Source organism: Cloeon dipterum, chromosome 1 (assembly GCF_949628265.1).
Source record: "Cloeon dipterum chromosome 1, ieCloDipt1.1, whole genome shotgun sequence".
NCBI lineage: Eukaryota > Metazoa > Arthropoda > Insecta > Ephemeroptera > Baetidae > Cloeon > Cloeon dipterum.
The window spans coordinates 37878437-37893186 of record NC_088786.1 but is presented as its reverse complement, the minus strand read 5'-3'; the positions used below and the strand labels follow the sequence as shown (position 1 = coordinate 37893186).

The 14750-nt window shown below is 42.0% G+C and overlaps 1 protein-coding gene and 1 long non-coding RNA gene across 3 annotated transcripts in view; both read left to right on the top strand.

Moving 5' to 3' along the window:
- Naa15-16 (N-alpha-acetyltransferase 15/16) overlaps positions 1-11660 on the top strand; it is a 30690-nt gene extending 19030 nt beyond the window's left edge. Inside the window, exons 11-15 of the mRNA XM_065476045.1 lie at positions 7611-7804; positions 7862-7970; positions 9238-9480; positions 9537-9634; positions 10726-11660. Coding sequence (XP_065332117.1) covers positions 7611-7804; positions 7862-7970; positions 9238-9480; positions 9537-9634; positions 10726-10962 — 881 coding nt within the window. The 3' untranslated portion in view covers positions 10963-11660. The remainder of the gene's footprint in view (positions 1-7610; positions 7805-7861; positions 7971-9237; positions 9481-9536; positions 9635-10725) is intronic.
- A 645-nt stretch (positions 11661-12305) lies between these two features.
- Positions 12306-14313, top strand: LOC135934720 (uncharacterized). Of its 2 annotated transcripts, XR_010574136.1 has the most exons (4): positions 12306-12366; positions 12933-13053; positions 13629-13749; positions 14132-14313. It is a non-coding gene; the product is annotated as an uncharacterized LOC135934720 (long non-coding RNA). The 2 variants fall into 2 exon arrangements; XR_010574135.1 differs by lacking the exon at positions 12306-12366 and having other exon boundaries at positions 12925-13053.
- The last annotated feature ends 437 nt before the right edge of the window (positions 14314-14750 follow it).

Genomic DNA, 14750 nt, shown 5'->3' with positions numbered 1-14750 from the left:
GTGGGGTCCCTTCAGACCTTGGTCCATGCCAGCGAAAGTGACTCGCAATCATTAAGTTCTAGTGCTCCGCTATTGTGTCCCGACTCGAATTTCATACGTACGTGGGGGCTAGAAGGCGAAAAGCGCGCTTTTTCATGCCTGCATGCCGGAAAACTGACGATTTAGCGTCGCTTGATGATCACTGCAGGCGAATTGTTTCCGAGGAGCAATTATTTTCGCCTCCAGACCAGAGATGTAAAATTTAACGTCTTCAGGAGTGACGTCATTTTTATTTTTTATCAAATGTTGTTGACAAGAAGCCAGGAATTTTGTTGGAAAATCCCAGTGCATTACAAAATCCTGAATTGAATTAAAAAGTAACAAGAAAATTTTTTTCTTCGTGTTAAAAGGATTTCCACGAACTTGGAAATTATCCACGTGGGAATTGAGAAGTTTGGTGAATTCGCCCGCGGCTGCGGCCTTTTCTTGTTATCGGAGGAAAGATCGGCCGAGATTCAGCCGGCGCCCGCACGCTTTTAAACCATTTTTTTTTTTGCTCCAGGTGCGTTTGCGTTAAACTGTTAAACACACAAAACGCGGCATTGTCTTTCTTTCCGAATCATTCCGTACCTTTTCGCCGCGGGATCTATGGCAATAAAACCGAACTTTCATCAAACCGAGATAACGATCATCAGGCCATAAATCAGTTGATTTTTTTTTTTGCTTTTTGTAAGAAAGGATAAAAGCACCGGGGGCCAGGTTGCGATCCGTGTTGGTTTCCCGCCGGTCAGAATTCAATATGGCGTCGAAATAACGCAGGCCAATCAGGAGACAGTCCAGCGGCCAATCAGAAGCGTCGAAAAAGAGGCGTGCCGACCTCATAATTTCATTTCCGCGTATTTTGTTATATTTCCATCAGCCTAACGGTTGATTCGCCAATTACTGGGCTAATCAGCTGGTTTGTAAATAAATTACATCTTTGGAATTTACATTGGGCCCATTTTAAAGCTGCGCAGTAAACTTGTGCGCATCTTAAGCATGCGCAATACATTCAGATCGCTTCTTCATCTCACAGGGAGGCTGAAACTCATTACTGCGCATGCGTGAACCAAATGAAAATCTTCTGCGCAGTCGAAATTCCCACCGGGGCCCGGGTTGCGATCTGTGTTGGTTCCCGCCGGTCAGAAATCAATATGGCGTCGAAATAACGGAGGCCAATCAGGAGACAGTCCAGCGGCCAATCAGAAGCGTCGAAAAAGAGGCGTGCCGACCTCATAATTTCATTCCCGCGCATTTTTTAACATTTTCATCAGCCTGATGTGCCATCTAACGGTCGATTCGCCAATTACCGGGCTAATCAGCTGGTACTTAAAAAAATACCAACAAATTTCCCGCCGTACTCTGCGCGTCGAGAGAACAATTATATAAAATTTTCCTATCTCAAAACGTGATTAAATTTTTTCTACGTTGACTGATGAAGCAGAAAGATTTTTTTTCTCTTCCAATCTCCATTTTTTTTAATTCCTGACCGGAATGCAAATGAACCGTGATTGTTTAGCTCAATTGAAAAGGGGGCAGGTGTTGCTGGGATCGAGACTATTGAGCGCCGCCGCATTCTTTTAATTGAATCGAAACTGTTGCCAAAGCGGCCTCTCTACTCTCTACTTTTCGCATTCTTTTGTCAAATCAGACCACGCCGAGCGGCATTTTTTTTCTTACTTTAACACTCGTGCCGGGTCAAACGGGTCAGCGCAATAAAATTTGCAGAGTGTTTTACACACACACACGTACTTGCTTATTCAAATATTGTGGAAATAAACTCGTGCTGCTGCTGTTGCGTCGAGCAGAATGAAATTTATTTTATTTTCTCTGCCAGCGCAATCAATCACCTCCCGAATTTCGATTCCCGCTGAGTTTGAAAGTCGAGTGGTTGGTTGGTTGCATCATGCGCGAATAAATTGAGTTAGTTTTGGATGAGCGTTCCGAGATTCGGAGATTCGGACCAGCCCACAGTTTTTGCCGCTTCGCTGGATTATTCCAATGAAGCCTTTTCCCTGCTGTGGACACCAACTTCCTGTTTTTTTCTCCTAATTGCTGTCTCATTATTAGACTGCGATAATTGGAATCAGGATACATTTATTCCAGCGGGGACCAGATTCGTGCGACGCGCAGATATGGCGTACGGTGGGGAATGGCGCGAAAAAACGGTCACGTGAAATTGCGCGGAAAGATATTGTGACAAATTTTTTATTAATTCTGTCTTTTGGATCGTAAAAACAAACTCTTGACACTCGTACGGCAATCCAAAAAAGAGCTTTTTGTTTCCCACATTAAACGCCATCTTGGATCTGCGCAGTGCGAACAAATTTTGTTTCACATCTGGCCTCCGCTGCCTTTGAACTGAATTTTTTTTATCTCGTAAAGGAATTCTATCTTTTGGTGTTCTAACTTCTAAATAAGCGAGTAAAAATCCAGGTTCAACCCTCAGGGCCCTACCCTGAGGTGACCCTAAAGGTCGATATTTGGATATTGTCAAAACACTGCGAGTTTGGTGTCAATTTACAGGTTTTAGGCCCTGAAAAAAATTTGGTTTTAAAATTAATAATACTCATAAAGTTATTGAGTTTTTCGGGGAATTGATTGGTGTTGAAGATGAAAAACATCAAACATAATTTTTAAAGAATATATTTTGCGTGGAATTTGATTTTAACTAGCCCACCGGCACCAAATTTGAATTTCTCGGGGTTTGAACAAAGTTTTTCTCGTTTTTTTAATCATTTAAAGAAATCGCTAAAACTATCGTGACACAATTCCTTCAAGACGTTACCACGTTACACTTTTGAAATGGTCTTGGACGCTGTGAGCCAGAACAAAGCAAAAAAAAAAAAATTGAGCATTCACGCAGCATCGGTGTTTACTGTTGCACTCATTGTCGGTGGTGCCAGTAGCACCTTTTTGTAGTGCAAACAATTCCCGTTGCTCGTGCCCTTTGGCCAATAAACATTACCGCGAATGCCTGATGCCTCGGTGTTATTATTTGAAACTTTCCTGACAGCGTCGCAGTCGCACCAGACCAAATTAGCGGTCCTAAGCGCGCGTTTTCTCTTCATCTTTGAAGTCGGCGGCTGGCTGCTTGTGCTTGGGAAGTAGTGTGTCGGCGAGAGAGCGCCGCGTGAGAAGCGAAAAATGAATTATAACAAGCGTGCGGCAGTGTGCACTACTTGATTGTTCTCCGGCGAGCAGGCGAGCATTTTGTCTCCTATTTGCATACCGAGAAGCGCATACACGTGCATGCGTGTGAGTGAAAGAAAAAAAAAGAAATAAACGTGAACCGCGAACGCTCCTAATTCAGCCACGCACAATTGTGTTGTTTCTCTCGCGCCGCGCTGTGTTTCTCGTGTCGTCTCAATGGAGTCATAAATTTCGCCTGATGCTTCTCGCCGCAGCCGCTAACACGGATTCCTTCTTAACAAGCTCAGATAAACGCAGATATTTTCCCAGAATTTTTTTTAAACGGATGTACGACAAAAAATTAACAAATAAAAACACGAAATTTCTATTTCTTTTACAGTGGATTGTTACAGAGCAACAATTGAACACTTTTTGAATTATTGGATTTAAAAATTTGTTTTAGATCTTCGAAAAATTGATTTTTTTAATGACGAAAATATTTGCCTTGAAATAAAAATTGTTTTCAGCACGTCAAATTAAATTTCTCGTGCCAAGAATGAACCTCAAATCGAAGAGGAATTAAATGAAAAAGATAGCAACATCAGCTAGCCGTTTTGAACGCTAATTCTTTAAATTTAAATTCGGAAATAAAGGAAAATTCTGGTCTCTTTAGCCATTTCTCCATTGGTATATGTGATTATTTTATTTTAATAAACTCAAACGATTTTTAAACTATATAATTTAAGAAGTGCCTTAATTAAATCCAATGAACAGTAATTAAAATTTAATTTCTGTTCCTGTCACGCAGGTCCTTGCAAGATGGCGTCCGTCAGAGTCCGATTATTTAAAACAATTTAAAGCAGTCATTTGTTTCTAAAATTTAAAGTGGATCGGTAGAGGGTGACAATTGGAATAAATTATTTGAATTGCTGGATGCAGTGAAAAATTTGTCTACAATTTTCAATACTTAAAATAGAGTAAAAGAATCGAAATTTTCAAATTTTCTTCAATTTTCTTCTTTGGACCACATTTTCTTGGCAGATTTCGATTCCTGTCGTCGAGATCTGTCCAAGAGCGTGTGAAACATTTTAGGGAAACTCTTTGTTTGGCAAATAAAATTAGATTTCAAGTAAGGAGACAGCGCTAACTTTGCCGGCCACTTTTCTTAAAAGTTTACGCTACTAATTAAATCAATTTTGACTTCAAATTGATCCTAAAGAATCAGTTCATGCATTGGCAACAATCATTTTCCAGGATTTTCCCTTTTTAAATTTATTTTTTAATAAAAAAATCAGATTTCAAGTAAGGAGACAGATCAATTTTGGCTTCAACTGAATTCATACATTTTCCAGGATATTTACTTCTCTAAATGATTGGAAAGTGAAAAGAAATAAAACTAGAGTGATCCAAGTTGCAGCAATGCACGAAATCACTATCGAAGCGCATTGCCCAAGACAACAATAGAGACTTTGGGTGATTTGGCAAACGGTAATCGGCAGCGATTGAGTGCCACCGCGTTCGTTTCTGTGATTTATCGGCCGGGCGGGCGGGCAGAGGTCAAATCGCGGTGCGGAGTGATCTTCTCCCACGCGTCGCAGCCTCCAAGCTCCAAACTCATTCGGCATTCGAGACGCGCGCGCGTGACGTAACCTTGGCCGTGACCGCATCTTCAGGCAAGGGAATCCCTGCGCAGGCAAGCGATGATGCGGCGCCTTGCGGATGTTTCGTTCTTTCGTTCGTTTGTTTGGTTTTTCCATGACGCGGACGCTGCTTCCTCGCCTAATTGGCGCAATTTGTCTGCTGTGTAGTAACGGAATTGCGGCGGCCAACAGCAAACACCGACGTAACCAGATCGCTGCTTTTGATTTATTGCGCGCGTTGCAATTGTATGATTGTGCGGTTTGCGTTTGCATCACGCCGCACGGATTGTTTAGAAAAACGATTAAAACGGGCATAAAAAGCAGCCATCGGAGGTAAATAGTTTGTCGCTGACATGCCGACCAACATTGATTGATTTCTTACGTCATGGAAATTGTTTCATGCGATTTCTCATTACATCAAAATGGATTGTTACTGCGGCGATACACTTCTTTCATAAATAATGATTAATTAAAAATTACAGCTGTTTCTAGAGATTGATATCGATTGAAAGAGGAGTGGTACTGCAAATACTTATTGCCAATGCATGAAGTCATCCCTTACAATTATAATTCAGTTGAAGTCAAAATTTACTGTAAATTTTATAGAAAATTGACCAGTTGCATAAACCCTAAGTGTTCGAAGCCGCCAACAGATGGCGCCGCCGTAGACTTTCGATTTTAAGGCACTTCCGCTGCGATTTCAGACTCAATCTAGCTACTGTGCATTCTTCAATTAATTTGCTATTTTTTGACGTGCTGAAAACCAAAATCGGTTCAGCCAATCGCCGTAGAATCGTGAAAAACTATTTTTTGAAATAAAAAAATCTTTTCCAACGTTTCTACGGCGAATGGCTGAACAGATTTTGGTTTTCAGCACGTCAAAAATTAGCAAATTAATTAAAAAAAAGCAAAATAGCTAGATTGAGTCTGAAATCGCAGCGAAAATGCCTTAAAACCGCTTATAACAAAATTTTTAAGATGCGCCATCTGTTGGCGGCTTCAATAACTTAGGGTTTATGCAACTGGTCAATTGGCTTTTAAAAGGCGTGGACTGTCTCCTTACTTCAAATCTGATTTTATTTCCCAACAAAGAGTTTCCCTGAAAGGTTGCATACGCTGTTGAAAAGATCTCAACGAGAGGAATCAAAATTTGCCAAGAAAATGTGGTCAAGCGCGGCAAATTTTAAATTTTAGAACAAATTGTTTACTGCATACAGAAATTCAAATAATTTATTTCAACTGTCGCCCTGTATCGATTCTCTTTAAATTGCAGAGAAAGAAATGACTGCGGTCAAAATTTTTAAATAATCGGACTCTGACGGACGCCATCTTGCATGGACCTGCGTGGCGGGAACTGAAAATTAATGACTGTCCATTGGATTCATTCAAGACATCTCATTAGGGCACTTTTTTGAGTAAATTAAAATAAAATAATCAAATGCTGATGGAGTAATGGCCAAAATTAACAGATTTTTCCATCTACGAATTTCAATTTAAAGGAAAATCGTTCATTTGCAATGTTTAGTTATTTGGTGGCAAAGAAATTTAATTTGGCGTGCTGAAAACAAGGCGAAAAATGTCTGTTGTCATTTGAGAATAGTAAAGCACTCTAAAATTAATTTTTAATTAATTTAACAATATTTCCCCAATAATTTATTATAAAAAATCATTGTGTGCAAGGACAAGTAGTGCAATGAGCGCGATCGCACTCTTCCAAAATGCCGAATATTTGAGCAATAAATTATCGTCGTGACGCGAGTTTTGCAACGCGTACGTCGGATAGAATTTCAATTACAAATTAATGTGTTATGCTCTCAATAATGCGCGCGAGTGAGCGCATTTTGCAATCGCGCGCGCGCGAGTAATGCCTTCTATTATTATAAGTATTAAATCCTATCCATCGTCGTCTCACGCCAACGGCGCAGCCAATTTCATGCCCTGCCGATTGTTTACCCGCCGGCCAATTAATTTCATTTCCCAAACGAACGTTTTTGACACTACTTTTACTCGGCACCTGCGACCAGAGTGAATTTGGCGTCATTTCACTTTTCTTTCCTTTCTTCTTCATGCATTATTGAAATTCCCGTGCCGGCCGTGACATTAATTTTTTGTTTTCGGCGTGTCTCCCACATTTCATAAATATATTCCACGCTAAAAGCGAAACTGCTTTCCACGCTGTATCTATTTTCATACTAATTCTGAAGGATGTGAAATTATTTATTGGAAACACGACCAAAAAAAAATCGGATGTGTTTCGCGTCTGGAGTAATAACAAATCCATTAGTCGCAATTAGGCCGTAATCTGGCCGATCAGTTCGGCTTATTAACCCAGTTTCTGCCTTTCCACGCATCAATTGTCAAAGGCTGCAAATCTGACAACTTAATCCTATTATATATATTGGCGAATTCGATTTGTGTGACGGGCGCGTGTCTTATCAACAAACTTTCGCTTTTTCCAGCCAACAGCACCACACTGCCGAGTCATTCGCTCGCACACTTCCCACTTCCTCTCTTTATTTTATTGTGTTTGCATCCGAGTGCGCCTCAATCCTCAATCGGCTCCCATTTCCTTTACCTCGTGCTTCCAATTTTAATATTTAAAAAAATTAATCTAATTAAAGCTCAGCGAAATGACGAATGAGAAAAGCAAAATAATTAGCATCAGGAATTTCTCTGCTCTCTGCGGCTAATTAGCCGGAGAAAACGTGGATGGGAACGAAATTCAAAAAGGAAAATATTTTGCGTGTCGCCTTTCTATTTCCGAGCCGGCTGAGAACTGAGAAAAGCCTAATTAATTTTTCTATCATCTGTGTGTTGCAGAAAACTTGGCGCCAGGGGAGCTGAAGAAACTGCGCAACAAGCAGCGTAAGGCGAAACGCAAGGCCGAAATGGAGAAGCAGCAGGCGGCGCAGGCGCAGGAAAAGCGCGAACACCACAACAAGTCCAGGCAGCAGACCGAGGCCGAAATGGACGCCCCGCAGCAGGACGAACTCGTCCCTGAAAAACTCGAAAGGGTACGAATATAGTCGGCAGAATTGAGGACGGAAAGTAATGCTCAAATTTAATTGCAGACTGAAGACCCTCTGGGACAAGCGACCAGGTTCCTCACTCCCCTGCAGGAGCTCGCCGCCTCCAACATCGAAACGCATCTCATGGCCTTCGAGATTGCCATCCGCAAAGGTTCGCACGAATATCATGAAAATTCATTAAGAGAAAAAAAATTATCATTTAATGGTCAAATTTCGCGTTGAACCACTCTTGGTCCCCCATCAACCTCTGGAGTTGCTATCTTTTTTACGACTGCAGTGCCAATTAAACGAAAATGTCATTAACCACTTTTGGTCCCCCCTCAACCGCTGGAGTCGCCATATTTTTTTGCGACTGCAGCGCCCTAAAATGCTAATTTTCGTTTTGTAACCACTTTCGGTCCACTCTTGGCTACTGGAGTCGTAATATTTTAGCGACTGCAGCGCCAATAATTGAACTAAAAAATTTCAAATTTCGTTTTAACCACTTATGGTCCCCCCTCGATCACTGGAGTTGTCATCTTTCTAGCGTCTGTAGCGCCATTTAAATGTACCCTACTGAAAACACTTCCAAAATCCCTCTACGTTAGTAAAATTAACGGTGGTTACACTTAAAACCACACTAGACCCCCTCTTTAACACTGGAGTCGTGAATAAAGCGACCCCAATAGCCATTCTAACAGCTACTAACCCTTAAAAATCCCTACCACCTCAAATTTGCCTCTAAATCTCCGATTTAAAAACCTCAACTCCGTCTCAGAAGGGAGGCCAAGTGTGTTGCTTGTCAAATTTCTATTTTAACCACTTCTGGTCCCCCCTCTACTACTGGAGCTACAATTTTTTAGCGTCTGTAGCGCCATTTAAATGTACCCTACTGAAAACACTTCCAAAATCCCTCTACGTTAGTAAAATTAACGGTGGTTACACTTAAAACCACACTAGACCCCCTCTTTAACACCGGAGTCGTGAATAAAGCGACCCCAATAGCCACTCTAACAACTACTAACCCTTAAAAATCCCTACCACCTCAAATTTGCCTCTAAATCTCCGATTTAAAAACCTCAACTCCGTCTCTGAAGGGGGGGCCAAGTGTGTTGTTTGTCAAATTTCTTTTTTAACCACTTTTGGTCCCCCCCTCTTCTACTGGAGCTACAATTTTTTAACGTCTACAGCGCCATTTAAATGTACCCCACCGAAAACACTTCCAAGATCCCTCGTTGCTACACTTAAAACCTTACTAGACCCCCTCTTCAATACAGGAGTCGTGAATTAAGCGACCTCATTGGTCATTCTAACAACTACAACCCCTTAAAAATCTCTACCACTTCAACTTCGTTTAAAAAACCTCAACTCCGTCTCTGAAGGGGGGGCCAAGTGTGTTGTTTACCAAATTTTACTCATTTTTACTATTTTCTCTTTAGGTAAGCCATTGCTGATGCTGCAGTCGATAAAGCGTGCGCACCGCATCGACCCTGAGAACGCGATTCTGCACTCGTGCCTGGTCCGCTTCCTCACGTTCCTGGGGAAGGCGGGCGCGCTCGCCCCCGCAGTCTCGCAAGTCATCCAAACCGAGACCAAGGCCATCTTCCAGGGCAGGGACGCCCGCCAGATGAACGCCCAGTATTTGGCCTTGCACGAACGCTCCCTCCCGGCCAGACTCGAGGGTCAGTCCCGACATTCATTTGTTTTGGGCTAACTTTTAATGTTTGGTTCTGCGCAGTCGCCAGAATGATGTACCTCTTGGACCCGTCGACTCAGGAATCGGCAATCTCGCTAGCCACGGCGCTGGATGCTCACTTGCAAGGAGTCAATTTAAAGGTAAAGGCAACGCCATCGTCCGGCGAGATTGGGAAGAACGCTTTTGGCGGGAAATGTGAAAATTCTTCAATAGTTTCACTATTTACTGACAAAGCGACAAACTAACTATATAAATGGATGATGGTTGGCGATTTACGGGAGATTATGCCCAGTTCTTGTTTTTAAAGGCAGTTTTTAGGCCACATTCAATGAATTTTGATAATGGCGGGAGATTCAAATGACCGAAATTCATGGAAAAATCGCTTTTGGCTAAGCTGAAGCTGCATGATTGTGTGCATCGAAATGGATTAATTGTCTACCTTGCCGTCAGGTGGCATCAATATCAAGCTAATATATTAATACTGCGAATTTTTTGCTGTTTTACCGTTCCCGCAATTTGAATTTTTCTTGTACCCGCTGAAATTCTTATTTGAAAGAGTGGTTAGCGTTCCTTCTGACGTAACATGCCACGAGAATTTCATTTTTGTTGTCCGTTTGATGGTCTGTAGCTTCATTTAGCCGGAAATTGCAAAATTCTCGAATAATTTTTTTTTCGTATCAAGAATTTCGTTATTTTTTCGGGTCATTGAGGGTGTAACGAGGCTAGATGACCGTTTAAATGAACTGCTGATGAATTTTTGCTTCTGAAAATGTGCAAATTCGGCCTTGAGAGACTGACTTTGAAGCAAAAACGAATAAATTCAAAATGGCGGGAAATTCGAATGATCGTTAATGCATTTAAAATTCGCAACAAGCTCCAATTGGCATTTTGTGACTTTGTGAAGGTAATATCTAACGAGAATAAGGTTGAGAATTAAATTTTTAAACAGCAAAAGGATGGAAAAGTGCAAAATTCTTCGATAAATTCGCGCGTTTGTACGTCAAGTTGCATCTCGATCCGGTTTAAAAAAAAACTGTAGGTAATTTCCGTTCCAAGGTCGTTTGAATCTCCCGCCATTTCGATATTTTGCTCAATTTTACAAAACTGAATGAAATAAAATCAATTTTATGTTGGTTTGACGCTAAAATTCAAATTCCTCAAAGAATTTTCAATGCCGGCGGCCATATTTGTTGACATTCTGATTGTTAATGCTGTGAAATTGGAATTTCAGAACTGTTCGAGCGTACTGGAAGGGCTGCAGAGCGGCGACTTTGGTGCGTGCGAGGCGCAGGCGAGGGAGTACAAGGCGCGCTGCCACGATCGCTTCCCGCACGCCGCCATCTTCCGTTTCCCAGTGCCTGAGTCTGCGGCCGCAGCGGCCGCGGCGGCGGCCGCTGCGTTAGTGTCCTCGGAAAACAACAACAGCTCGGACTTGGCCAACAACCACGACAACAACTGCGTCAACTAAAGAGGACGAGAGAAAGATCACGCCATTTCCTCCTGTTTCCTTGATTGTTTACGTGTACAGTTTATTATTATTATTTGTATATTACAACACACACACACACTGACACACACACACTCTCACTCTCACACACACACAGACACACACACACGATGATGGTATAGTTGTGCTGATTCCTTGGAGCGGCGCCGCCGCCGATCAGAATAAAATTAACAAGCGCGGCGCCACTCACTTTTGGACATTTTTATACAAACAATGGTGGATCGACGAGACGAGACGACACGCGCTCGGACTTGTGGAAGAACGCAGCAAAATCTGTGGTTGTTTGTTTTTGCCGATCGAATCTGGGCTACATTAGCCCGCGGAGGCTCCGGCAGTGGCAGCGCGGCACCAGACAAAGAAACAAAAAAAAAAAAGAAATCCCAATCGGAAGAGCTCGATGATGCGAGGGCTTCGTTCGTTCGTTCATTCGTTTGTTCGTTGTTGATTATTCGTGAGAATTGTTTCGTTCGTTTCGCAATACGACAAAATGTAATGATAAAATTGATTGCGGCACAAAATCCCGGCTGCGGTGTGTAGACAATGGAACAGCTTTTACCGACTCTGCTCGCGCGCGAATTCAAAACAAGATGCCTTGTCCAAAATCTCAGAACCATTGTCTAGCTATAAACAACAATAATAAAAAAAAACGCAAAAGACGACGCACCATTTTTTATTTCAAACCCACCTTTAAAAAAAATGTTTACTTGGTTTTTTATTGATTTATATTAAAAGTAATTCAGTTTTTATTTTTTTATGGAATTTTGTTAAAATGATGGTGTACCAATCTCCCGCTGGCGCTTAAAAAGCGCGTACTCTTTTTTTTATCTCAGTGCATAACGAAATAGGTACACAAACCAGACAATTCTTCAAACATCCCGAGTACGCCAATCAGATCGCAGCAATCAAAGAGCGCTGAACGCTCATTGGTTACCATTAGAAACACGAGAGAGTTAAGACAAGGAGTTAATAACACAACTCTAATATGTACGTATTTGAGTAAAAATCTAATGCTCTCTAAGGTCAAAACAGGTCAAGATAACACAAAATTAGTAATTTAATTGAAAAAGAAAACAAAAGCGGCTTAAAAACGTGGTACACATACAAGAGACAAGCTTCAATTTCTCTTCTCCTTGTCGCACATATACCACAGAACGGGGGCCGAGTTATTTGATTTGATAGCAGCTGTCAGCTGAGAGCTGCCACTGACGGCACTGACAGTCTTTTAACTGGCAGCGACCGAAGGATGACGTGCGCGGTGCAGGTGCACTGCACCGCGCACTGTCTGCTTGATGATGGACGTGACAGCGAACACCAGAAGGCCACCGTGGACCACGGCTAACCCGCGTCCAACGTCCAAACTTTCGGGTGAGTACAATATTACCACATTATATTTAATATTTTGGGGGCTTTGAATTTTTCGCGGTTTCGTTACACACATAATCGGAAGCCACTCTATATACTAATACTAATAGCATATCTTGAAAAATTGCGCATGCCAGATAGCAATTTTTAAATTATTAAACAAGTTAATAATTTATTAGAATTTGTAAAAAATACCTAAAAATTAACTAAATATTCTTTTGAAAAATTTTAATCGCGTTTTTTGCTATTGCTAAGAGTCATAAAAAAACTTAACACGTATAATTTAAATTAAATTGACTTGGAATCGCGTAGAGCGCGAGTTCAGGCAAGCTGATTAATTCGCGGGCTAAACGCCAAACAGGTGCGTGTGAAGAAGGGGGCGGAGCCAGACGGCACAAGTGCGCATGCGTGGTAGGCATCTAGCGTTGGCACTTAAGGGGAAGAAGCTGGAGTCAGCTAGAGAGGAGAAGGAGTGGGGGCGTACCAGCGACGATTGCCCCCACTCCTTCCCCTCTTATGATGTCTGGCTGCTTCTCCTACTCTCCTTACTGACAGTCTTTAACTGGCAGCGAGCGAAGGATGACGTGCGCGGTGCCTGTCTGCAGCCGCGCTTGATGATGGACGGGACAGCGAACACCAGAAGGCCACCGTGGACCACGGCTAACCCGCGGCCAACGTCCAAACTTTCGGGTGAGTACAATATTACCACATTATATTTAATATTTTAGGGGCTTTGAATTTTTTCGCGTTTTCGTTACACACATAATCGCAAGCCACTCTATATTCTAATACTAATAGCATATCTTGAAAAATTGCGCATGCCAGATAACAATTTTTAAATTAATAAACAAGTTAATAATTTATTAGAATTTGTAAAAAATACCTAAAAATTAACTAATACTCTTTTGAAAAATTTTAATCGCGTTTTTTCCGTTTTTTGCTATTGCTAAGAGTCATAAAAAAACTTAACACGTATAATTTAAATTAAATTGACTTGGAATCGCGTAGAGCGCGAGTTCAGGCAAGCTGATTAATTCGCGGGCTAAACGCCAAACAGGTGCGTGTGAAGAAGGGGGCGGAGCCAGACGGTACAAGTGCGCATGCGTGGTAGGCATCTAGCGTTGGCACTTAAGGGGAAGAAGCTGGAGTCAGCTAGAGAGGAGAAGGAGTGGGGGCGTACCAGCGACGATTGCCCCCACTCCTTCCCCTCTTATGATGTCTGGCTGCTTCTCCTACTCTCCTTACTGACAGTCTTTAACTGGCAGCGAGCGAAGGATGACGTGCGCGGTGCCTGTCTGCAGCCGCGCTTGATGATGGACGGGACAGCGAACACCAGAAGGCCACCGAGGACCACGGCTGACCCGCGGTCAACGCCCACATGTTCGGGTGAGTACAATAACACTACATAATTTCATATTTTGGGGGCCAAGATATTCTTCACGTTTTCGTTACATAATCGCGTTATTTTAGCATCTTGATAGCGGAAAAATTGATCATAGCTCAGCAAACAAACACGAATTTTCTTAATGCAAGAAATGGGCAACAATCGGTTTAATATTGATTTTTTTGTTTGGATTTAAAACTCGCGAATTTTTTGATCGAAAGGATCCTTGCCCTTTTCTTGCATCGAGAAAATTCATGTTTGTTCGCTGAAGTATGATCAATTTTTAAGCTGCGAAGGAGATTACAAACACACATGAATCATTTCGCGCGTCTCATAACATTTATTCCAACATTTATGAAATCTGGCCACGCTATTGGTTGTCAGATCATTACTGCGGCTCAACGCGAAAAACGACAAGGAAAATCTCGCGCATCCCCTTCAAGAGCTACAGGAAGACTTCAATCTCAATTTGGTGGAATGGTCGTCGCTTGGGCTCGTCAGCTGCGTCTTCCTCCGATCCACCTTCACCAGGACGTGATCCCTCCAGTTGTTCGTCGGGCTGGACAAGAGGTACGTTTAAAATCGCTTTTTCTTTTTTTCATTCTCTGAACAAGGTCTTCTGATTCGCAGGTTTGCGGCTTCAAGTGGTCTCAGGACAACCAGTTCCTCGATTCTGGCGGAAACGACCAACGATAACTCCGTTTGGAACCTTCATCCCACCAACCAGTCCAAACATACTCTTGAAACGTTCTGTATCTTTACATATATTGTAATATAATTGTTTTTTATTTGTATTATTGACAAAAATCGGAATTCACACTGTTATTTAATTCAAAAATATGTATGTTATTTATATAGGACTGTACATTGTAAAACCATGCTGCTTCCTTTTTGCTGTACCTTAAATCCTGTTCCCTTTTTCCCTTAAATTCCTTTCCCTATTAATTCCCAGTAGTGGGATCCTGCTCGTGCCTGTGGCGCAAGTGGGAATACCCTGCTGTTA